Source organism: Gossypium arboreum, chromosome 8 (assembly GCF_025698485.1).
Source record: "Gossypium arboreum isolate Shixiya-1 chromosome 8, ASM2569848v2, whole genome shotgun sequence".
NCBI lineage: Eukaryota > Viridiplantae > Streptophyta > Magnoliopsida > Malvales > Malvaceae > Gossypium > Gossypium arboreum.
In genome coordinates this window covers 21057661-21084351 of record NC_069077.1, presented here as the reverse complement: position 1 = coordinate 21084351, position 26691 = coordinate 21057661, and the positions used below count along the sequence as shown (strand labels likewise).

At 37.0% G+C, this 26691-nt stretch overlaps 1 protein-coding gene, 1 long non-coding RNA gene and 2 other non-coding genes across 4 annotated transcripts; 2 read left to right on the top strand and 2 right to left on the bottom strand.

Moving 5' to 3' along the window:
* Positions 1-3446: 3446 nt before the first annotated feature.
* On the bottom strand, positions 3447-4694 carry LOC108469333 (uncharacterized). The gene is made up of 3 exons (XR_008287148.1): positions 4220-4694; positions 3839-3929; positions 3447-3632 (listed from the first exon to the last, which is right to left on the bottom strand). It is a non-coding gene; the product is annotated as an uncharacterized LOC108469333 (long non-coding RNA).
* Positions 4695-4858: 164 nt separating this feature from the next.
* Positions 4859-10866, top strand: LOC108467396 (putative disease resistance RPP13-like protein 1). Its single transcript, XM_017767995.2, has 3 exons — positions 4859-9497; positions 9577-9740; positions 10184-10866. The coding sequence occupies exons 1-2, from the start codon at positions 5408-5410 to the stop codon at positions 9642-9644; spliced, it is 4158 nt and encodes a 1385-aa protein (XP_017623484.1). The 5' UTR covers positions 4859-5407; the 3' UTR covers positions 9645-9740; positions 10184-10866.
* Positions 10867-23402: 12536 nt separating this feature from the next.
* Positions 23403-23509, top strand: LOC128280084 (small nucleolar RNA R71). The gene has a single exon (XR_008270265.1). It is a non-coding gene; the product is annotated as a small nucleolar RNA R71 (small nucleolar RNA).
* Positions 23510-26301: 2792 nt separating this feature from the next.
* On the bottom strand, positions 26302-26408 carry LOC128280060 (small nucleolar RNA R71). The gene has a single exon (XR_008270241.1). It is a non-coding gene; the product is annotated as a small nucleolar RNA R71 (small nucleolar RNA).
* Positions 26409-26691: the final 283 nt, after the last annotated feature.

Below are 26691 nucleotides of genomic sequence, written 5' to 3'. Positions count from 1 at the left end.
ATCAAATTTAGTAAATAAAGGCAATAATTGGGTTTCTATCTCAAAAGATTCTATTTCTGCTTCTGTAAAAGACAAAGGAAAGTATACTGTTACTCTAGACCTATTAAAACTTAGGGAAATGGACCAACACAATGATGATTTTGATGAGGAAATGGTAGCCCATGAAGAAGCGAGTAGTCCAATAATGTATAGTGATAGACTAAAACGACCCCGAGTACAATCTAATATTTCACGAGTTTTTGAATATGATAATTCGAATGAAACTTTTTGTACTTCATTGCAGATACAAAATAATACAAGATCGGTAGGCTTTACTAAACAGACCAGCTGGGAGCAATGAACTCCTAAGCTGGAATGTTCAGGGTTTGGGGAGGCCTCGGATTGTCAATCATCTCTGACATATGCTGAGAGATATAAATCCCACGATGGTATTTTTAATTAAGACAAAGCTTCAGAGTTGCAAGATAGAAAAGGTCATGCATAAGTGTGGTTTTCCTAATGGAATTGATGTTGATTCGGATGGTAGAAGTGAGGGTTTATCGTTAGGTTGGAACAGTGATTGTAAAATCACTCTTCGATCTTTTTCAAGAAGGCACATTGATGTTATGATTGATGAGGACTTAGAGGGGAAAACTTGGAGATGTACGGGGTTTTACAGAGCGCTAGAGAAGAATATGCGTAAAGCATCTTGGAATTTGCTACAAATATTGAATGACTCCCCACATATTCCTTGGGTTGTTGTAGGGGATTTCAATGAAATTGCATTTTCAACTGAAAAGAAATGAGGACTTCCAAGGAAGGAAAGACAAATGTGTAGATTTTGGGGAAGTCATGGAAAACTGTTCTCTTACTAATATTGGCTACAGTGGACAGTGGTTTACTTGGGAAAAAGGTCGTACAAGAATTCATAATATTCGGGAACACCTTGATAAAGGTATTGCGAATTCTCCTTGGTGGGATTTATTTCCCAATTTTAAATTATGTCATTTGTCACATGCGTTTTCAGATCATTGTCCTTTGTTACTTAATTCAAATTTTGGAAACCAACATTCAAAGCAATGGTATTTCAAATTTGAAGCTACGTGGCTGCTAGAGGAATCATGTGAAATAGAGGTGAGTAGGATTTGGGCTGAGAGTTTGGGGGCTGTTCCAAACAAGATAAAGGCAATGGGAGTGGGTCTTGAGGAATGGTTCCAAAAAATTTTAAAAAAAGTCTCTTACAAAGAAAGAGTTGGAAAAGTAGTTGCTTCAATTGAATGAAGCTATTCTCACGGATGACGTTTTGGGAGAAATTGTGGAGACTAAACTGGAGCTTAACATGGAGGCGGATAGGGAGGAGCACAGAGCTAGAGCAAATTGGCTAGAAATTGGGAATGGAAATACCTATTTTTTCCATCAATTAGCAACAGAGTGTCGTCAGAGGAATAGGGTAGAAGAGCTGGTGAATGGTGAGGGGAATATTCATGAGCGCAATGCTGATTTATTACGGCTGGCCACTGATTATTTTAACACTTTATTTACATCAAAAAGTGTTGGAGATCCAAGTTCTATCTTGGAAGGTGTTGAGCCATGTATATCTCAACAAATGAATGAGGATCTTGAGAAGGATTTTACTTATGAAGAGGTGTGCTTGGATTTAAAAGCAATGAGCCCTTTAAAATCTTTTGGGAAAGATAGTTTAGAGGCGATTTTTTACCAACGTTTTGGCACATTGTGGGAAAAGATGTGGCTGATTTCTGCATAGAGACGTTGCAGGGGCTGCACAATATGGCTGATATTAACAGTACAAAAATTGTTTTGATTTCTAAGGTTAGTTCTTCTCATTGCATGACTCAATTTAGACCTATTAGTCTTTGTAATATTTTATATAAAATCATTTCAAATATGCTGGTGAATAAGCTTCAAAAGATCCTTCATTTGTGTATCGACAAAAGTGCTTTTGCTTCGGGAAGACTTATCACGAATAATATCATAGTAGCATATGAAATTTTACACTCTATGAAGAGAAAACGGGTAGGGAGAAAGGGGTCATTTGCTTTAAAACTTGACATGAGTAAAGCATATGACCGGGTTGAATGGTGTTTCGTGAAAGTTATGCTTTAAAGGATGGGGTTCTCGGATTTGTGGATTAAGAAAGTCATATATTGTGTGGCATCGGTCTTTTATTATGTGGTTATGAATGGGGAAGTGGGTAATTTTTTTATCTCGTCAAGAGGTCTTCGTCAAGGGGACCCTATTAGTCCTTATTTATTCTTTATATGCGAAGAAGGTTTGTCGTCTCAACTTAGAATGGTAGCTTCAAGGGGAGTTCTTAATGGCTTTCGGGTAAATAGGCAAGCTCCACGAGTCACCCATTTATTTTTTACCGATAATAGCTTTATTTTTAGAGATGCAACAGTTGATGGGGCTAAAGTAATCAAAGATAATTTAGAGGTTTATGCTCAGTGTTCAAGCCAAGAAGTCGATTTTGATAAGTCGGGGATTTTCTTCAGCTCCAATGTTAATTAGATTAGAAGAGAGGAGGTGTGTCATGTTTTGGGGGTTAATTGGAGCATTAATATGGAAAAATACCTTGGTCTTCCTTCAATAGTGGGGCGCAACAAGAAGAGGGCTTTTAAGGAGCTTAAAAAGAAGTTAGTCAAGAGAGTATCCAGTTAGAGCTCGAAATTACTTTCTATGGGGGGCGGGAAGTTCTTATTAGAGCTGTGCTCCAGGCTATTCCTTTGTATGCTAGGAATTGTTTCTTGTTACCGTCATCTGATTGCAAAGATTTGGAAGTGGTCATAGCCCGATTCTGGTGGTAAAAGAAAGCTGGAAGAAAAGTTCTTCATTGGTGTTCGTAGAAGGAGTTGTTAGTGCCAAAAGAGGAGGGAGGGAAAGGGTTTCGATATTTGGCGAAGTTCAATATTGTACTCCTAGCGAAGCAGGGATGGCGTATTATGGAAAACCCAAGTTCGCTAATAGTGCGTTTGCTTAGAGCGAAGTACTTTAACGGTTCAAATTTTACGGAGGCTTCTTTAGGGGCGAATCCATCGCTCGTTTGGAAAAGTATTAGGTGTACCAAAGGACTTTTAGGTTATAGTTTGAAATGGAGGATTGGGTCTGGAACATCGATGTCAATATGGCAAGATTATTGGTTGCCAGGGAACGCTCAACGACTTCTTTTCTACAGATAGGGTGGCTAGTATGTATTGGATGGTTGGTTTAATTTTGTAAAATCCTAATCAATAGAATAGAGATCTCATTTACTTGACCTTCACGATGGAAGAAACAGATCAGATGGTGAGTCTTCCTATTCCTATTACTAATCAATCTGATAAAGTAGTTTGGTTTAGCGAAAACTCAGGCATCTATTCTGTGAAAAACGGCTAGAAAATGCTTTTGGATCCCCCTGATGTGAACTTAAATGAGCAAAAGCTTTTCAAGTAGATAAGGAGCTTAAAGTGTCCTTCAAAAGTTTGCATTTTATTTTGGAAATTTGTGAAAAATTATGTACCTACTTATCAGAACTTACATTTTAGGAGATTTATCACTGATAACAAATATTCGCGTTGCATTGATCACTGATAACAAATATTCGCGTTGCCGACAGTTGTGCAAATCATCTACTCATGCTGTTCGGGATTGCTTGTCTGTTGCACAAGTTTGGTCCAAGTTAGATGTTCAGTGGCTGAGTTCAATGGCAAATTTGAATTTTAATGAGTGGTTGAATTGGCTTTTGAAGAATTCAGCTAGTAACAAGAAAAGATGTGATTGCCATAACAATTTGGCCACTTTGGTTCTCTCAAAACAAATTTGTACATGAGAAAAAGATGCAAAGTTCGAAGGAGATTGTTACCTTCATTAGGGGTTTCGGTTTGGAGTATCGAGGTAGCGCTTTGAATTTGAAGCATCCTCAGCCGCGATCCATGGTAAAATGGATGCCCCTTCTGCAATGGTGGGTGAAAATTAATGTAGATGCGGGACTTTCTGTTGCCAAAAAACGTGCAGTTTCATGTTTCCTTATTAGAAATGAAAAAGGTTTTATAATAGGGTCGGGGTTTAAAGGTCATAACTTGGTTCGTTCAATGGTGATTGCTGAAGCATTTGTTGTTCTACGTATGCTCTAATTTGAACTCGATTTGGGATTTACGGATGCTATTCTTGAGAGTGATTTAAGACTGGTTGTTCAAAATATTCAACAAACGAGCGAGGATTACTCGGAATCCAAACCATTTACCTGGGACGCGAAGAATCTGGCGAGGAAATTCCATTTCTGTCGATTTCAATTCATTGCGTGAGAAGGGAATAGAGCAGTGCATACAATGGCTGTTGAAGCTTTACGAACTGAAGGAGATTCGTTCTGGGTTGAAGATGCGCCATTAAAAGCTTTAGAAGTGGTCGATTCTAATCGTTGGTTCAGTCGACCTCCATAATTTCTTCTCTGTGATATCGATTGAGTTGAAAAACTTCGAAATATGGTTGCTTGTCTCAACAGCTTCTTTTTCTGGGCGATTCATTGTCAGAATTTGGAAGATTTAGCCGTTTATTTTTAGGGATTGTAGACACGCAAAGAGTCTGAAAGATTGCTGGATGGAGAAGACCATGCCTTTTTTAGTTTTTCTCTCTTTTTGTTATTTCCCGTTTTTGGTTTTTTTATATTTTGTTTTGAGACTGCAATGGACTTCTCTAATTAGTTTTTCAAACCTAAGTAATAAACAGTCTCTTTTTCAAAAAAAAAAAAAGATTAAAATAAAATTACTCTAAAATGTAAATAACGAAATTACAAAAATTTCTTTTATCAACAAAATGAAAAGCATCATACAGATTGACTAGTTTACCTTAAATTAAATTTAGATTCCTTTAGGAAACTATTGGAACCGCGGGGTAGCTTAGGTATTTTGTTTAGTTATGTTTTTTTTACACAAAAAAAAAAAAACTTTGAGATTCCTTTCTGCTTTCCGACAAGAAGCTTAAATTATCCTTATAATTTTTATTTAACATTTAGATTTGCCAAAACCTAATTTTTGTACTAAAAACTTATCCATCAGTTGTATTGACTTTGAGAACGAAGCAGATAATTCCTCAATTTATTCAACACCTATCATAACTTTATTATGAAGGCGAAACACAGAGATTTCATTTCCAGTGAGCGGCAACCATGGCTGTTTAACTCAATCCTTGGTTAATTCATACAGCCTACAGTACTTGTATATATATATATATAAAAAGTGGCTTTTCGTACACCCACTAAAACTTGAGCTTCCTTTATACTCAAAAAGAGTTAAAAGTAAAGCAAGCACGCCTCCTTCTTCACCCTTTCTACTTTAACTCCTGCTCAGTCGTCCCTAATTTTGTGGGCCATCTCTATTTTTTACTACCATCATCGCCTTTTTGTGTTCCGATCGAAAGATTCTGCTTCCGTTCCATGGACTGTGGAACCGCTGTGGTGGTTGAGAACATTATCTCTTCTCTCCTTGAGAGTTTGTCCGAGGAACTGGTCTCCCCTATGTTGCTGGAGTTTGCTAGCAAAGAAAAGCTCCATAACCATTTCAATAATTGGCAAACCATTCTCCTCAAGATCCAGGCCGTGCTCGAAGATGCAGAGGATAGGCAGTTCACTGAGCGTCTCGTTAAGATATGGCTTAACGAACTCAAAGACTTGGCCTACGATCTCGAGGATGTGCTTGATGATTTTTCCACGGTGGCTCTGCGTCAAAAGTCAAAGGAAGAAAGTCAAACAATTATCGGCAAGATACGAAAATACATGTATTCCTTTTTCGATCAATTTACTTTTAAATACTCATTGGCAGCTCAAATAAAGGAGATAACCGCAAGAATGCAAAAGGTTGTTAAGCAGAAAGATGAACTTGGTTTGATAGAAAGAATTGGGGGTAGCCGTAATAGGGGGCAGCGAAGGATTGCCAGTACTTCTTTAGTGAATAAATCTCTTGTGTTTGGCAGGGAGAGTGATAAAGACTTCATTATTAATAAACGTCTTTTCGGGGAGGAAGAATCATGTGAGGGTGGGGTTCGTGTGATTCCCATAGTTGGAATGGGGGGCTTGGGGAAAACTACTCTTGCTCAGCTCGTTTATAATGATGATAGAGTTAAGACTTTCTTTAAATTGAGAGCTTGGGTTTGTGTTTCTGAGGAATTTGATATTGTTAGGGTGATGAAAACGTTGTTAGAATCATTGACTTCAATGGCTTCAGATAAGAATGACTTGAACGAGCTGCAAGTTGAAGTGAAGAAGAAGCTGTCTAAGAATAGATTTCTGATAGTTCTAGATGATGTTTGGAACGAGAACTATAACGACTGGATGGCTCTTCGCAGTCCTTTTGAAGCAGGTTCTCCAGAAAGTAAAATCATAGTTACAACCCGTAATCAACAAGTTGCATCAATGATGGGAACTGTTTCTGCTCACGACTTGAAAGAAATGTCGTATGATCATTGTTTGTCTTTGTTCGCACAACATGCTTTAGGGAGTACAAATTTTGATAATCATCCAAATTTAAAAGTAGTTGGTGAGGCAATTGTGAAAAGGTGTAAGGGCTTGCCTTTGGCTGTGAAAACCCTTGCAGGCCTATTGCGCTGCAAGACAGGTTATCATGAATGGGAAGATATACTGAATAGCAAGATATGGGATTTACCAGAAAAAAATTGTGATATTCTACCAGCCCTGAGGTTGAGCTACTATTATCTTCCTTCTCATTTGAAACAATGTTTTGCTTACTGTTCATTGTTCCCCAAGGACTATGAATTTCAAAAGGATGAAGTAGTTCATTTATGGATAGCTGAAGGTTTTATCCATCAACCAAAGGGAATGAAGGAAGTGGAAGACTTGGGTTCTGAGTATTTTCATGATTTATTATCAAGGTCCTTTTTTCAACAATCATGTGTTAGTAAATCTTGTTACATGATGCATGACCTCATCAACGATTTAGCTCAATATGTTGCTGGGGAAGTTTGCTTTAGGTTGGAGGACAAGGTTAATAGCAATGGGCAGTACAATGTTTCTGAGAGGGTTCGACACTCCTCATTCATTCGTCAGAAGTATGATGTCTTCAGAAAATTTGAACCCTTCTACAAAACAAAATGCTTAAGAACATTCCTAGCTTTACCTGTCTTTGTGCCAGATCTGGAAGTAGAATGCTATTTAACTAATAAAGTGTTCCAAGACCTGCTGGCAAAACTTGGTTGCTTAAGGGTACTATCTTTGACTGGTTATTGCATCAGTGAGCTGCCAGATTGTATTGGCGATCTCAGTCACTTACGGTACTTGAATCTGTCTCGCACTAAAATTAGATACTTACCCGAGTCACTGTGTGCTCTCTGCAATTTACAGACATTAGACTTGAGTCATTGTAAGAAACTTACTACATTGCCTCAAGGAATGGGGAATTTAATTAGCCTCCATTATCTAAATATTGTACGAACTGATAATATGACAGAGATGCCACTTCATATCGGTAAGTTGATCAATCTCAAGAAGCTGTCAAAGTTTATTGTGGCAAAAGGCAATGGGCGTAGGATAACAGAGCTGAAAGGCCTGTCTCATCTTCAAGGGCAGCTTTCATTATATGACCTGCAAAATGTGCCAGAGATTCGAGATGTAAGGGTTGCCAATTTAAAGGAGAAACGTGGACTTGATGATTTAGTAATGAAATGGAGTAGTGCTCCGAACAATATTCAGAGTGAAGTAGATGAATTTGAAGTTCTTGACATGCTAGAACCCCATCAAAATCTAAAGAAACTCAGCATATTCTTTTATGAAGGATCAAAGTTCCCATCTTGGATTGGGAATCCTTCTTTTGTTAATATGGTGTACCTAAATCTCTGTGATTGTTCAAACATCACATCATTACCTTCACTTGGGAGATTACCTCTCCTCAAGGACTTACACATTGAGAGAATGTGTGGAGTAAGTCTGGTGGATTCTGAATTTTACGGGGCTACTCCTTATTCTGATAAGCTTTTTCCATCCCTAGAGACTCTAACATTTGGAGAAATGTCGGAGTGGGAGGAATGGCTTCAACCTTTGGAGTTTGAAGCTACAGAAAAAATATTTCCTTATCTTCATGAACTTGTGTTGCAGAGTTGTCCAAAGTTGGTAGGCAATTTGCCCAAGCTGCTTACTTCCCTCATAAAGCTTTCCATTTTTGAGTGCCCATTGCTCACAGCACCAAATCTGAGTCTCCCTTCTCTTCGTGAGTTGAATTTAGAACAATGTGATGAGCGGTTTCTTACAAGATTCAAGGACCTCACTGCTCTCACTAGGTTGAAGATTGAGAACATTTCCAATCTTTCTTGCTTACCCCAAGACTTTACCTGCTTGGTATCACTGGAAGTTCTTGAAGTTCAAGATTGTGGTGAACTGAGATCCCTGTGGCAAGAAAGTGCCGGATTTAAAAACCTTTCTTGTTTGAAGCGCTTGGCAGTCATGAAGTGTCCTCAACTGTTGCAGTTGATAGATGAAGATGAAGAGCTGCCCTCCAGCCTAGAGTATATTGAAATAGAAGATTGCAGTAACCTGGTGAAGCTTCCAAATGGGATGCAAAAGCTTAGAACATTGAAAGACTTAAGTATTAAATGGTGCCCCAAACTATTGTCTTTTCCAAGTGAAAGTTTTCCTTCTCTTCTAAAGAATCTGGTAATCTTGGAATGTGCCTCATTACAGTCTCTACCTAAAGGACTGGTCCACAATGGTAGCAGCAGCATCACCAGATGTCATCTTGAACACTTGGAGATTCTGGGATGTCGGTCTCTCCGATTTTTTCCAGCTGATGAGTTACCAGCTGCTCTTAAGCACCTTGAGATTTGGGATTGCAATTGGTTGGATTCTATTCCAGAGAGGTTGCTGCCGAACGGTAGATCACTTGAATTCATTCGTATTGGAAACTGCAAAAATTTGAGAGCCTTACCTCATTGCCTTTCCACCTTTGAACATCTCACAGAGTTGCATGTAAATCAATGCTCTTCCTTGGAGTATTTCCCAGAAAGCGGGTTGCCCATCCATAACCTCAGAACACTGTTAATCTCCGACTGTGAGAATATTAAGTCCCTACCCAATCGGATGCATGACCTCACAACTCTACAACATCTGACAGTGTTTGGTTGTCCATGTATAGAGACTTTTCCAGAGGGTGGTTTTCCCCCAAACCTGCTATCACTTACTATATTGGGTTGCAAGCAACTCAAGTTACACTTTGCAATGTGGCACCTGCACAAGCTCACTTTTCTTAAAAACTTAATTGTCGGTGATTTTGATAGGGATATGGTTTCCTTTCCAGAAGACTTCACGATTCCTCCAAATCTTGTCCACCTTCAAATCCAGAATCTACCTAAGCTGAAATCTATATCTGAGGGGCTCCTGGACCTTATTTCTCTTGAAGCATTAGATGTTCGGAATTGCGATAACCTCCAGTGCTTGCCAGAAAAGGGCCTGCCTATCACACTCGGTGTACTTCAAATCAGAAAATGTCCTCTACTTGAAGAAGAATGCCGAAATGAGAAAGGTGCGTATTGGCCAATTATTTCTAACCTTCCTCGTGTGAGGATAAATTATGTTGACATCCTCTGAACAAGAACAAGCAGATTGCATTTCTAGATGGATAGCAAAGAAAGCTGCACATTGGCCTATTATTTCTCACCTTCACTTGTGAGGATAAGTTATGTTGACATCTTCTGAACAAGCACAAGCGGATTGCATTCCTAGACGGACAGCGAAAACCAATTGCTAGTTCCTCCTGTTCAACCAGGTAAATCCTTGTTTGAACTACTCCTTTGGCCCTCAACTTGCAAACATTTACTGATGCATATTTTTTTCTGTGCATTTTGGGTAAAAGAAGACTTAGAAACAATTTATATTACCTCCCTATCTATTTCTGCATCTAACTCACGAGGGGCATGTTGCATGACACTGTTGCCCTCCAGAAGAAACAGTTTCATTAATGAACATACTCATGAAAACACTCTCATATATTTCTTTAGTTTTATATTTCAAAATTCATTATATGCATCTGATAACTGGGTTAGCCTCTCCCTATCATAGGTCACATTAATCCTCTAGCACTGTCACACTGTAACCTTCTTGTTAGGACATTGTCTCTCTCGGTTTGTTTTCAAGAGAATGATAATAGTAACATTTCACCTTACTAGTTCTGGCTAATATCACATGCATGATGAATCTGTTTGGTTATAGATTGCAGGTTGATCATCTTTGATCCTAAAGAAATGGCTGCTGTTTTACTCAGGAGATCATATGCTAAGTGGTGCCTTCTAATGTAGTGATTTTCAGAAGAAAACCATAAATGTTTGCACGTAATTTAGATTCTTAGCCGAGTATTGCCTCCTAGTTCTACATTACCAGAATTCTAGATTCCAGCTATCTTCTGTTTATATGAAATGGAGAAAGTTTAGGAGTTCAGATGCTATAAAAGGCAAACTCCTCTGTCGTCACCATACAGGTATGGCCATTAGCATCGTACTTCTTTTTCAATATTAGTAAACCTGCTTGCTCCTTTTTTTAGGTTAACAGAAAAAGGGAATTTCAGATGTCAACACTTAACATTTGAAGCGAAATTTTGTTGAAAAAAAGAAGAAAAAATTCTCTCAAATATGACCGAACGAGTATAATGTGCCATTCTGACTTCTGATGTAGAGCTCCAACGTTCCTCGACTCATCATTATTATATATTAATGCTTTTTCTAACTGTTTATATTCTTTTAGTAAATAGTTGAAGTATTCGTTATGTAGTCTAAAAGATGTTTCTAACTGAATTGGTGGTTCTCCCCACCTAACCCAGACTAGTATAAAATTATTGTCTGCAGCTGTTTTGTCATCTTTATTATTCAGTGCAATTTGAAGCAAGTTAATTTATAAAACTTCCTAACTGCTTTAGTGACGATTTGAATCATGATTTCCATCTTGGATTGTAGTTCAAACATATTTGATCCATGACAAAAAAACAAGTTGCTGCCATTGGAAGATTCATATGCTGAGGTGAATTGCCTTCCAAAGCAGTGATATTTGGAGGGATCCATAGATCATAAAATAAATTCCCATGAATGTTTTTCCTGATATAGCCCACACTACAAACATGATGAGTCGCAGATAATTTCTATTCACCTATATTTATGATGCTTGGAAGGTTCAGAGACTGTACTTTCACTCTCAACGAAAGCTTAGCATGTAACATTACCTAACCCTAAACGTCGTTGGAACAGTGTTACGGAGCATTATCAGACAAATCGAACAACTTACGAAAAATTCATAATTAATTAACAAACTTAATATAATTTAATCATAAAGTCCTTTTAATGGACTCTAAAGGCCCAAAAATATGTAATAGGGGTGAATCGGGACTTGTTCGGTGCTCTAGAATTTTTATTTTATTATTATTTTTTTGTGAACTCAATATAACCTCTTTATAAATATCTAACATTCCCTACAAGTTTCAAACCGAGACCAATCCAAAACCAATATTTCAACCAATGCAATTTCATATTTAATCGTATTTAAATCATACTTATAAGATTAATTTGATAATTTACTCTATGAACAATCATATTACCATTAAAAAAAATAACTTATAATTTCATTCATTCCAATTTTAGCACCAATTATACCATGTATATAATATAAATTTTCTTACCATTTCATTAAATCTAAATTCAAACATTATATACCATTCCCTACAAACTTATATACATGACCTATACTACACCTAAGTACATGCCACTTTCACCAAAAGGAAGATTACATCACCAATTTTGTACTGAAGTCGGGATTGCTTTAGATGCTAAACCGGGACCTTGACTTCTACTGACCTGCGCACGAAAACAACCGTACGCTGATTATGCCTATACTCAATGGTATTACCATAATTCAAACAATATAATTTTAATAAATTTTATCATCAACTTGTAATATAGTAAATCATAAGAACAAATTTTAAATTCAACTTAATAGCTTATTTATAACAATTTATCAACAATTATCATATATCAACACTTTGCATTTTGATCAATTCATGAACTTTAGGTTCATGCTTTCAAATCTCATATCTCAAATTCAATTCACATATCAATTCATATTTTCTCTTTCTCATACTTTCAATTATTCAATCGATTAAATTCATTTGATTTTCTCATTTCATTTATTCAATTGATTTCAATATCAATTATTCGATATTTTAGCAAATTCATGAACCTTAAGTTCATAATTCAAATCTCACATTTCAATTCAATTCACAATTTAACTCATAATTTCTTTCTCATATTTTTAATAGTACAATCAATCAAATTTATTTAATTTTCTCATTTTAGTTATTCACTCTATTAACAAACCCGGACCTTGGCGAATACACAGATTCCAACCAAACACACCAGTATGGCACATTGTGCCTAAAACGGTACTCAGTACCTGATCAATATATCATAAGTAGTATACTACACATAAAGTGCCTAAAACGACACATGAGGTGCCTAAAACTACACAAAAAGTGTCTGATCGGTAATGCCTCCGTACTCTTCCAATCCTATGGTATGCCAACTATATTCGACTCAGTCCGACTAGTTAATAGGGTATTCAAATCATTTTTCTATTTCAAATTCACTTTCAATTCAATCACAATTTACATATTCACACATATTCATAATTTAATTCACTTTTGTTCAATTCATACTTTTAATTCATTTTCCAATCAAATTTAAATCACTAATTACTTTTCAATCAATATACATTTCAAATACTCACATATTTTCTTCATTCAATTCAATTCAATTTGATTCAATTCAAATCAATCTTAGTTTCCAATCAATATCCTTTAAAATATTCACATAATTCATAATTCAATTACTTAATTCAAATCACATTCAATTTCAATTTGTTCACATTCAATTTCAAATATTAAGACTTTGAGAGAAAAAGCAGTTATGTGCAAAATTTAGTAAATGTGAGTTTTGGCTTCATGAGGTTGGATTTTTGGGTCATATTGTATCAGCTAAAGGAATTCGTATGGATCCAAGTAAAGTTTCAGTAGTGGTGAATTGGAAAACACCGAAGAATGTAACTGAAGTGCTAAGTTTTCTAAGATTAGCAGGATACTATCGCCGATTTGTAAAGAATTTTTCCATGATTGCTTCACTAATGACTCGTTTATTACAGAAGAATGTTGAGTTTGTGTGGTCTGATGAATGTCAGTAAAGCTTTGATCAATTAAAGAAAATATTAACAGAAGCTCCAGTCTTGACTCAACCAGAATCAGGTATACCGTATGTTGTGTACAGTGATGCATCTTTAAATGGTTTGGGTTGTGTGTTAATGCAGTCAGGAAAGGTGGTGGCTTATGCTTCACGACAGTTAAAACCACATGAAAAGAATTACCCTACACATGATCTTGAGTTAGCTGCAATTGTTTTTGCTTTAAAAATTTGGAGACATTATTTATATGGTGAGAAGTGTTACATTTATACGGATCACAAAAATTTGAAATACTTGATGACTCAGAAGGAACTGAACTTAAGACAGAGACGGTGGTTAAAGTTGCCGAAAGATTATGATTTGGTTATTGACTATCATCTAGGGAAAGCTAATGTAGTTTCTGATGCACTTAGTCGAAAGTCATCCTTATTTGCATTTCGGGCAGTGAATGCACATTTGGCTTTTAACAAAAAAGGTGTTGTATTAGTAGAATTGAAAGTAAAACCAATGTTCCTTCAACAAATTCAGAAGCTATAGGATGAAGATCCAAAATTGGTGCTAAAATGACAGATGGTTCGAGATAATTTAGATTCAGAGTTCAGTATTGATGATGAAGTATGTTGCGTTATCATAATATGATTTGTGTTCCAAATAATTCTGATTTGAAGAATGATATTCTTTCTGAAGCACATAATAGTATGTATTCTATTCATCTGGGCAATACAAAAATGTATGGTGATCTGAAAAAGATATATTCGTGGCTTGGTATGAAAAGAGAAATTTCAGAATTTATTATAAAATGTCTGATTTGTCAGCAAGTTAAAGTAGAGCATCAAGTGCTAACAAGTTTATTACAACCCATTATGATTCCTGAATGGAAGTGGGAGCATGTTACAATGGCTTTTGTGTCAGGATTGCCTATGACTCCAAGAAAGAAAGATTCGATATGGGTGGTTGTTGATAGATTGACAAAATCAGCACACTTTATTCCAGTCAGAACAGATTTTTCACTTGAAAAGTTAGCAGAGTTATATGTGTCAGAGATTGTGAGACTACATGGAGTTCCAGTATCTATCATTTCGGATCGGGATCCGAGGTTTACTTCAAGATTTTAGAATAAACTGCAAAAAGTTTTAGATACCAAATTGAATTTTAGTACAACATTTCATCCTCAAAGAGATGGACAGTCAGAGCGAGTGATTCAAATATTAGAAGATATGTTAAGATGTTGTATACTCGAGTTTGGTGACAGTTGGGAAAGGTATTTACCTTTGCTAAGTTTGCTTAGAACAATAGCTATCAGTTTAGAATAAAAATGGCACCATTTGAGGCTCTTTATGGTATGAAATGCAGGACTCCATTGTGTTGGTCTGAATTGAGTGAATAAAAAATAGTTGGGGTTGATTTGATTCGGGAAACTGAAAAGAAAGTTCAGATTATTCGAGACAGTCTAAAAGCTGCTTCAGACCGTCAGAAGTCATATGCGGATTTGAAAGGAAGAGGTATAGAATATGCAGTGGGTGATCGAGTATTTTTAAAAGTTTTTGATGGTCGCTAAACTAACTAAAAATTTGACTAAGGCAAATGCACCTATCGAACAGTAGTATGGTTATGGTGAGACTAGAAATATCGTATCCACAAAGACTAAAAGTACTAGTAATTACTATCTTTTTATTATCTAGCCTAACAATTAAGAGAATGTTTTAAACTAAGACTAATTATCTAGTTAACTAAAATTACAACTGAGATAAAAAATTGGAAAATACTTTTTAGAAAATCGATGTGGAGATAATACCCAAGGAAAAATACACCTAGACTTCACTTATCACTTCTGAATTAGACAATTTATTTACTTGACTTATTCCGTAGAAATTCCTGATTTATGTTAATATCTCTCTCGAGACTAATAACAACTGACTCTAGGTTGATTAGTCGAAATCTCTTTCTAATTAAAACATCTATTGTCGCATTAACTCGATCTATGGATTCCCTTATTATATTTGACTCTAATCCGACAGATTTATGTTGTCTTATCTCTAGGATTGCATGCAACTCCACTTAATTATAAACGATCTACTCTTAAACAGGGACTTTTGCTTCACTGAATAAGCACATCAAAACCTAAATTAATATCTTGAAATATTAAAACAAGGATTAAATCTCACAATCAAGAATAAGAACAAGTATTTATCATATAATTCAAATAATAATAAGATCTGTCTTAGGTTTCATCTCCCTTAGGTATTTAGGGAGTTTAGTTCATAATAATGGAAAACATCTCAAAATTGGGACAACAACAAAACATAAAGAAACCCAAAGAACTTCTACGGAAATTGAATGGAGATCTTCAGTCTTGAAGTAGATCCTACTTCTGAGCTGATTCCGATGGCTGTCCTTGAGTATTTTCTCCTTTCTACTCTGCGTGTCCCCTTTAATCCTCTTCTAGGGTGTTTATACAGACTTTGGAATGCTTCAAAACCCTCAAAATTAGCCTTTTCTAACTAGAATTAGAATTGGGATCGACAGGGGCACGGCCGTGTGGCACACCCATGTGATGGTGTTCAGACCGTGTGTAATTCTGAGCTAGTTTTTAGTAGACACGGCCATGACACACGGGCGTGTGGCTTGCCCGTGTGTATCACACGGGCGTGTGGTTTACCCGTGTAAAAATACCTAGGCCATGTGAAATACTGAGATAAGCCCAATTTTTCCGTTTTTAGCCCGTTTCTTGCTCTTTTCACCTTCCTATGCTCATCTAATTATAAAAAAATAAAATTAAAGGATTAGGAGCATCAAATTCACTAAATCTTATGATAAATTATCCAAAAATATGCCAATCATAGGATAAATATATATATATATATATATATATATATATATATATATTATGGCTTATCAAATATCCCCACACTTACGGATTTGCTTGTCCTCAAGCAAAATCCTCAACTCACAATTAAAATAAATTCTTTTCAACTTATAATTCTCATCAATAATGTTTCAAAGTAATCCACAGATAATCACACATTGAGAATTCTACTGAAAGAACATTAAAGTTTCAAACAATCCAAGTTGAGCATTTTAATCATAAAATCGTATGTTAATCACCTTTAATTCCAAATTGACAAGAGTTGACATCCTCACTAAGGATCCACTCAAATCACTCGAAGTGTTTATGGTTCAATAATTAAGCACTCAATAGTCAAACATGAAAAGTTATTACCATAGGCTTGCATGAAAATCAAATCTCCCCCACTATAAATGAGATGATACACGAATCAAAAGGTCTTTAACGGGGTTGTAATGGGGCTTGGGTTAATGGTGTGGATAAAGGCTAAAAAAGAAGGTTAAAATCGAGATTAATTTAATAAGTTACCAAAATTGAAATATTAAAGCTAATTACTGAATTACAAACAATTACCAGAATTAAAATTATCCAAAACTAATGAAATGAGCTTTCTTTTCTCAAAATAATAACTTTAACTTATCCAAGCTCTTTATAACAATATGTAATTATATGAATATAAATATACGATTTTTTTTTAAGAATAAGAACAAGTACAATAATGGAAAGTAAATAATAAAAAATAATTCAGCAACTAGAATGAACGAACATTAGTTAGGTAGCTAATCAAATCAAATCTCAATAAAAAGGAATCAATGAAAAGGGAGAAATTCTTAACGAATCAAAAAGGGTTAAGTTGTGGGTTAACATTAAGGGGAAAATCAAGAAACAATGGTTAAGGCTCAAAGAGGTTCACTAAAGGTCAATTATGTGGGTAGGCTTTTTATGGGGTAAGTGGGTTAAAACCTAAGTGCCTTTATCATTTTGGTATATCAAATCAATGTTGTGGTCTCGACATGTATAATCGAAGCAAGCTCTAGAATAACAAATCTGTATTGACATACTCATAAGCAACAATAAAAGTGAGTAAGAAAAGATATATGCTCTAAAGACTCAAGATCTCACAAAAATTATGGTTTTTGATGTCAACCCTGTGAATTCAGAACTTCAAAATAATACTTCAATTCAGGGAAACAACCTGGGAATTTTAGTTCTCAAAAGTCAAGTTATCATGCTTGATTCTATAATATCTTAAGGTTAAACAATCAATGTACAATTACCTATGATTTAATTTAAAACATATCAACAAAAATTATAAATCAATCAAAATTCACTCTAATAATAATATGAGAAAATTATTTGAGAACAAGATAAAAATTTAGGGATTTTTTAATAAACATATAAATAACCTCCCCACACTTAAGATGTACATTGTCCTCAATGTACGAATATAGATAATAATAATATAAGCATAGAATCAGAAGAGAGGGAGAGAAGCGAAACTGCCCTGAATGTTTTTGATGAAATCCTTTGAATGGTGATAGCTAGAGTTGTAGATAAGGCTAATGAAATGCATGATTCTGAGTTACTAATAAGAAAATAAATGATAAACCGTAATTTATACATATTTCTATCCCATGCTTAGCACATTTTATGGATGATTTTTCCTTAAATTGGTGAATTTGATGCTCCTAATGCCTTAATTTCATGTTTTATACTTAAGTGAGCATAGGAGAGTGAAAGGAACGAAAAACAGGCCAAAAATGGAGAAAATGGGCCAACGTACGAAATCAACACGGCCTGGACCTCCTCACATAGGTAGACCACACGACCGTGTTAATTTGGCAGAATCGAAGCACGACTCGCACAGGTGGATCACACGTCCGTGCCTCTTTAACAGGCTTGACTACGGCCTGAAGTAATCACACACGGGCGTGTCCCTGCCGAGCCCAAGTTTAGTCCAATTCGGAAAAAGCCAATTTTGAAGGTTCTTAGGCATTCCAAAGCCTATAAATACACTCTAGAGGAGAAGGAAATGAGACACAGAGAGGGAAGCAGGGAACTGCTTAAGGAAAGCCGATTGATCCATCTCAGAAGCCAGATTCATCATCAAGATTGAAGATCTCCTCTCAATTTTCCTTTAGGAGTTTTGGGTTTTTCTTTATGTTTTGTATTCATTATTCTTCTGAGATGTTTACCTTTTTAGTTATGAACTAAAACCCCCAAATACCTAAGGGGAATGAAACCTAAGACAGATCTTGTTATTATTATCTGAATTGTATGATAAATATTTGACTTGTTCTTAATTATGTGTTCTTAATTCTTTTTTGATATTTCAGGATATTGATTCAAGTTAAGCTCTTATTTAGAAGAGGAATAGACCCTGTCTAAGAGTACATTTGTCATAATTAAGCGGAGTTGGTTGCGCGCCTAGAGATAGGGTGACAAGATTTTACCAGATTAGGGTGAAACCTAATAAGGGGATCCATAAATCGAGTTAATGCAACCCTAGAGAGTTAATTAGAAAGAGATTTCAATTATTCAACTTAAGGTTAGACGTTGTTAGTCGAGAGAGATAATAATATAACTTAGGGATTTCTACGGATCAAGTCAAATGAATTAATCGTCCGATTCAGAATCAAATAACAAGTGAAGTCTAGGTGGATTTTTCCTTGGGTATTGTCTTAATCAATCGAGTTTTCCAAAAGTAATTCCCCAATTCTATTTTCTGTGAATTATTAGTTTAGTTAATTAGCTAGTTAAAACAAACCCCATTATTCTTAGGCTAGATAATAAAAAGACAATCATTACTAGTATTTTTAGTTCTTTTGGGCTCGACAATCCGGTCTTACTAAAGCTATACTACTGTACGATAAATACACTTGCCTTCATCGTGATAATAGTTAGTTTCAAGAACGATTCATTATAAATATTTAAAACCTGTCACGAATATCCCGTTTCAATAAACACCACTATGGAAGAGAATTAAGGGATTATTTGATAATAACCATAAAGATAAACGTAGTTCAAAATATAAAACAGAAGTCTTCAAAAAATAAATAAAAACAAAAATAAAAACAAAAATAAAATAAAATAAAAAATAAATGGACTCAGAGGTCCTCATCTCAGATGCGTCAGGGTCACGAGGTGGTGGTGGTGGTGGAGGCGAGATATGGAAGTGCTGGCAGATCTGCTGTAGAGTTGCCTAGATGCTGTCGAACCTCGCAAAACACTATTGCTCGAAACGAGTGAGTCGCTCAGATATATCGGTCAAAGTGGCTGCAGAAAGTCAGCAACTCGGTGGTTGCGGTGGGTGAGGGTCCTCGTGAGGGAGAGAGACATCATTAGTAATGTCCTCTAGCTTATCCTGATTATAAAAGTGAACAGGTCTGTACTGAGGAGGGTCGAATCCATGGTTTCGCTCTATCATCCTTATGTGGATCACACTGGAAATTCCTTGAGGAAACATCTGGCCTACTAGTATGAGTGTCGAAGACATCTCTGGAATATCGAAAAGGTTGAAGTGTCGAGCTAGGTGAGTCACATATGGACCAAGGCAGATGGGGCCCCTCCTATGGCGGTCTGTCTGGTGGCAAAAAGCAAGGGTAATAAAGTATGCCAAATCAAATACATGACCAGTAGCCATGCTCCATAAAAAGTAAGCATCGATGGTGCTAATGACGTCGGTGCTCTCTTTTCTCCCAATCAAGGTGTGATCCAAGATGGCATGGATGTAGCGTAGTGCTGGAAGAAGAGAAGTCGGCTTTGAACGACTTGCGTCATAGGGAACATACTCACCATAAGGTCAGTCCAACAGCAGGAAGGCGAGTGGTGTATGTGTCGGGTGAATATGTAAAAAAGCCTCGGAAGCCATAAACTCCTCCGTGTAGAGGCCCAAAGCAGCTCCAAACTCTGATACACTCATGTGTCTTATGAGTCCACCAAGTCTGAAAATGATAGTATCGGCCTCGTCACGGGTATTCATCACGTGCTAAAGATAGAAAGTAGTGCAAAATTCCAAGGTAAGCTCCGAATAGGTGGGCTCGATAATCGCAAAAAATCAATCCCACGGAGCAGTAGTGAGATGGAATCGAACAAGGTGGGCAAGTTGGACCTGCTCCAAGGCGGTCCAATCTATGCAGCAGCCCACTCCTAATGGTTGCACTCGAAGAAGCTGAAACAAGTCATCTTGTGGGCCTGACAAGAATCGAAGTAGAGAGTGACGAGCTTCGGTTAAGGCACTCGAGGAGGTTGCGCCAGGACCCTTTCGCTTTTTCAAAGTGGGGACTGTAGTTTTCTGGCCTCGTGTATTTGTCATAGTATTCCACGGGCAGTGATCGGAGGTGCTGATGGCGGTGGCTGGTTGGAGTGGTGTGGACCGAACAGAGGTTGGCATTTTGTGCAGGAGAGAAGGGGGTTGACGGGGTGGTGGGTGGTCGGTTGAAGAGGAAGAAAGGGAAAAGGGAAACGAAAGGGAAAGAAAGAAAGAAGAAGAGAGAGAAATGGTGAGGGTAGGGAGGAAAGGAAGAAAAAAAAGGGAAGGGGAGTGTGGTGGTCGGCGGTTAGTCGGAGATGGAGGGAGAGGGACTTGTGGCAGCTACTGGTTGGGAAAATTTGGAGAAGAAGAAAAAAAATAAAATTTTAGGGTTTTGGGGGGATTAAATGAGACACGGTCGTGTGAGGCACGTGTTGGGCCACACGGTCATGTCACACACCCGTGTATATCAGGGTTAGCCCGTGTTTATCACGAAAATTAAATGCTCATTCGTTACACGGCCTGTGACACGCCCGTGTTGTCCTGCTGTGTGGTTCACACGGCCGTGTCACACAGTCATGTGCTATGTCCTTCGCTTCTCCCACGCCCGTGTGGTATCTCATACGCCCGCGTGTCCGAACACACAGTCGTGTTACATGCCTGTGTGACTTATCCTCTAGCCCTGTTTATCGTGAATTTGAATGATTAGTTTTCCACACGGCTGTGTGGGACATTCTTCGTTTCTCCTATGCTCGTGTAACCACTCAAACACCTGTATGTTCCGGCCGTGTCTCACACACAGTCATGGCACTGTCCTGTGTCGACCTCTGACTCGTTAAAATTTGAAAAATTAAGCTTCAGATTTCATACAGGCATGGACACACCCGTGTATACTGATTGTGTGCTTCACACGGCCGTTTCGCCCAGCCATGTAGATTTATCGCAGGCAGTGTGTATGTCTTTTTTAGGGACATTTCAGCCCTGTTTCCACACGGCCAAGGACACGCCCGTGTGTCCAAGCCGTGTGGGTTACTGTACCTGTAAAAAAAATAAAAAATAGATAAAATAAACGGATTAGTGGTGTTAGTACTCGGGTTGCCTCCCGAGAAGTGCTTATTTATAGTCTAAGCTCGACTTACCTTATATTTGCACGGTCATGGTGGTTCGAGGGGTTGAAACTCTTCATCCCTGCTATCAATTTTATCAAAATAAGGTTTTAGATGAGTACTATTTACCTTAAAAATATCGAATTTGGGATGAGTTACCTCGATTGTACCATATGGGAAAACATTGAGTACCGAAAAAAAAGTTGCTCCATTAGGTTCAGAAGTGGCAACACTAGGGTCTGTTTCATCTAATAGTACTTTGTCTCCAACCTTAAGTTGATTCGACTCATCTTTAGGTTTTTCATGGCACTGTCTTGATTCATCGTGTATCCCTAGTTTCTTCTTAATTGTTGTTCGCCATTCATCTAGTTCCTCAATTTTGTAATCTTTGTCCCTCAAGAGTTGTTCGTGGCTCCATCACTTTATCCCTAAGGATTTCCTGCACAACAATCTGAGCCAACATGTTGTTCTCATGGAAAGAACTCATAATATCATCTCGATCACTAGATAGTCTAACAGAGTCACGAGCTTGAAGTTTAATCGTGCCATCACCTACACGAAGTGTTAATTCTCCTATACCAACATCAATAATAGTCCTAGTAGTCACTAAAAAGGGTCGTCCCAAGATTAAAGGAATGTAATTGTCCTCTTCTATATCTAAAACAACAAAGTCTACTGGGAAAATGAATTTATCAATCTTAACGAGTACGTCCTCAACAATACCCCTAGGAAATCTAAAGTTTTATCTGCCAGTTGTATACTCATCCTAGTTTGTTTAGGTTTCCCAATACCTATTTGTTTAAACATTTTATAGGGCATGACATTTATACTTGCCCCTAAATCGGCTAAAGCATTATCAACATTTAAACTACCGAGTAAACAAGGAATAGTAAAACTCTCTGGATCCTTTAACTTGTTGGGAAGTTTATTTTGTAAAATTGCTGAGCAGACTGCATTTAATTCCACATGCGAAGAATCATTTAATTTCCATTTGTTTGCTAGAAGCTCCTTTAAAAATTTCACTGAATTGGGCATCTGCGAAAGAGCTTCAATAAATGTTAAGTTAATATGTAACTTTTTTAAGATGTTAAGAAATTTACCGAATTGTTCGTCTGTGCGGTCTTTATTTATCGCTTTAGGGTATGGCACACGAGGTATGTATTTTCTACTTATCGATTTTTGTTTGTTCTGGCTTTCATCCACCTTATTTTGGCTTACTGTAGTTTCTTGCCTTGGTTCTCGTGTGGACTCAACTAACCCTGCTTCATATTGAACGGTAATCGCATGAAGCTGCTCTCTTGGGTTAGCCTCGGTGTTGCTGAGCAAGCTACCTTGTGGTCTTTCTGAGATCAGCTTAGCAAGCTGACCTATTTGAGTCTCGAGACCTTGAATCGACGCTTGCTGATTTTTAAGCACTGTTTCGGTGTTTTAGAAACGTGTTTCTGACACCGAGATGAATTTTGTTAACATCTCCTTGAGGTTCGGCTTCTTTTCCTGCTAGTAAAGTGGTTGAAAACCTGGAGGGGGTTGTGGTCTTTGATTGCCTTGACCACCCCAAGAGAAGTTGGGATGGTTCCTCCAACCTGCATTGTAAGTGTTACTATAGGGGTTATTCTGAAGTCTAGAATTGTTACTCATATAGTTGACTTGTTCGTTTGTAGTGCTAAGGTCGTAGGCTAGGCATTCTGTATTATTCATTCCTCCTCCATTTGTACTGCACTGCATCACCGGATGTACCTGCGTAGAGACACATAAGCCATCAATCTTTTTATTTAAGAGCTGTAATGGTTTGATAACATGGTGACCACGTCGAGGTTGAAAACACCGGTTTCTTTATTAGGCTTTGTCTTCATGACTTGCCACTGATAATTATTCAGTGACATCTCTTCAATGAACTCATAAGCCTCTTCAGGTGTTTTATTATTTAAGGTTCCACCGGTCACTGCATCGACCATCTATCTCGTTGAGGGATTTAAACCATTGTGGAAAGTTTGAACCTGTAGCCATAAAGGTAATCCATGGCGAGGGCACATTCTCAATAAATCCTTGTATCTCTTCCATGCATCATATAGTGTTTCTAAATTCATCCGTACAAAAGAAGAGTTATCATTCCTCAATTTAGCCGTTTTGCGAAAAATATTTGAGTAAAAATTTTTTGATCATTTGCTCCAAATAGTGATTGATCCCTAAGGTAACGAGTTCAACCACTGTTTAGCCTTATTCCTTAATGAAAATGGAAACAACCGAAGGTGAATGGCATCGTCAGAAACGCCATTGATCTTAAAGGTGTCGCAGAATTCCAGAAAATTTGCTAAATGAGTGTTTAGATCCTCGTCCTGCAAACCATCAAACTGAACAAACTGTTGTATCATTTGAATAGTGTTAGGTTTCAGTTCAAAATTATTTGCAGCAACAGCAGGCCTAACTATACTCGATCCGGTTCCTGTTAAAGTAGGTTTAGCATAATCATACATAGTACGAAGAGTAAGATCCTGATTTACTGGATTTGTAACAACCACAGGAGGTAGCGGATTATTCTGATTATCAGCCATCTCCTCGGTTGTAGTATGGATATCGTCCTCTCACTCTTCCTCTATATATTGTAGACTTCGCCTTATTTCTCTTCGGTTTCTACGAGTTGTGCTCTCGATCTCACTGTCAAAAAGCAAGGGTCCTAACGGGTTCCTCCTTGTCATATACAAGAGACACCTGCCAGAAGCAATTAAAAATAAAAATTAAACTAAAAACAAAAAGTAAATTGCAATAAAAGTAAAAATGGCTAAAGTAATAAAAATCAAGCGTTCCTAATATCTTAGTCCCTGGCAACGGCGCCAAAAACTTGATGGTTGCTAAACTAACTAAAAATTCGACTAAGGCAAGTGATAAACCGTAATTTATACATATTTTTACCCTATGCTTGGCATATTTATGAATGATTTTTCCTTGGTTTTAGTGAATTTGATGCTCCTAATCCTTTAATTTCATGTTTTATACTCAGGAGAGCTTAGGATAGTAAAAAGAGCAAGAAACGGGCAAAAAACGAATAAATTGGGCTTAAAACAGTGTTTCACACGGCCTAAGCACTTCCACACGGGTTATCCACATGCCCGTGTGAGGCACACGGGCAGACCACACGCCCGTGTGTTATGACCGTGTCAACTAGAAACTAACTCAGAATTACACACGGCTTGAGCACCTGCACACGGGTTTGGAACCCAAGTCTAGTTCTACTCGAAAAATGGGACTTTTGAGGGTTTGGAAGCATTTTAAAGCCTATATAAACACCCTAGAAGAGGATTAAAAAGGAGACGCAGAGTTGGAGGCAGAAAATACTTGAGAATAGCCATCAGAATCACCTCGGAGCTAGAACCTACATCAAGACTGAAGATTTCCATCCAATTTCCTAGAAGTTCTTTAGGTTTCTTTATGTTTTGTTGTTTTCCAAACTTTGAGAAGTTTTCTATTAATATTATGAACCAAACTCCCTAAATACCTAAGGGAGATGAAACCTAAGATGAATCTTGTTACTCTTTGATTTATATGATAAATACTTATTCTTAATTGTGAGTTTTAATTCTTGCTTTAATATTCCAGGATATTAATTCAGGTTTTTTTTATGTACTTATTTGGTGGAGGAAAAGTCCCTGTTTAAGAATAGATTATTCATAATTAAGCAGAGTTGCATGCAATCCTAGAGATCGGACGACATAAATCTGCCAGATTAGAATCAAATCTAATAAGAGAATCCATAGATCGAGTTAATGCGACAATAGGGGTTTTAATTAGAAAGAGATTTCAATTAATCAACCTAGAGTAAGTTGTTTTTAGTCTCGAAAGGGATAATAACATAAATTAGGGATTTCTACAGAATCAAGTGAATAAATCATCTAAGTCAAAGGTAATAAGTGAAGTCTAGGTGGATTTCTTCTTGGGAATTGTCTTCTCAATTAGTTTTTCAAAAGTATTTTTCAACTTTCATCTATGTCGTAATCTTAGTTAATTAGATAATTAGTTAAGTTTACAACATTCTCTTAAATTTTAGGCTAGATAATAAAAAGATAGTAATTACTAGTACTTTTAGTCCTTGTGGATATGATATTTCCAGTCTCATCATAACTATACTACTGTTTGATAGGTGCACTTGCCTTAAGTCGAATTTTTAGTTAGTTTCATGACCATCAAATTTTTGGCGCCGTTGCCGGGGACTAAGATATTAGGAACGCTTAATTTTTATTGCTTTAGCTATTTTTTATTTTTATTGCAATTTAATTTTATTTTTGCTTAAATTATTCAATTTTCTTTTATTTACTTCTAGCAAGTTTTTATAGTTTATAACTAGAAGAAACCCGTCAGGACCTCTACTTTTTGATAGTGAGATAGAAAGCACAGCTCGTAAAAATCGAAGAGAAATAAGGCGAAGCCTACGATACATAGAGGAAGGGCAAGAGGACGATATTCAAACCACAACCAAGGAGATGGCTGATAATCAAAATAATCCATTACCTCCTGTGGTTGTTGCAAACCTAGTAAATCAGGATCCTGCTCTCGTACTATGTATGATTATGCTAAACCTACTTTAACAGGAGCTAAATCGAGTATAGTTAGACCTACTATTGCTGCAAATAATTTTGAACTGAAACCTAACATGATTCAAATGATACAACAATTTGTTCAGTTTGATGGTTTGCAGGACGATGATCTAAACACTCATTTAGCAAACTTTCTGGAATTCTGCGACAGTTTTAAGATCAGTGGCGTTTCTGATGATGCCATTCACCTTCGATTGTTCCCATTCTCATTAAGGAACAAAGCTAAACAGTGGTTAAACTCGTTACCACGAGGGTCAATCACAACTTGGGAACAAATGACTGAAAAATTTTTACTAAAATATTTGCTGCCGACTAAAATGGCTAAACTAAGGAATGATATCTCTGATTTTGTACAAATGAATTTAGAAACTCTTTATGATGCATGGGAGAGATACAAGGACTTATTGAGAAGGTGCCCTCACCATGGGTTATCTTTATGGCTGCAGGTTCAGACGTTTTATAACGGTGTGAATCCCTCAACAAGGCAACTTATCGACGCAGCCGCCGATGGAACATTGAACAACAAAACACCTGAAGGGGCTTACGAATTTATTGAAGAGATGTCACTGAATAACTATTAGTGGCAAGTCATGAGAACGAAGCTGACGAAAGCTGCTGGTGTTTTCAACGTCGACACGATTACTATGCTATCTAACCAGGTAGAGCTTTTAAATAAAAAGATTGATGGTTTGTATGGTTCTACTCAAGTACAT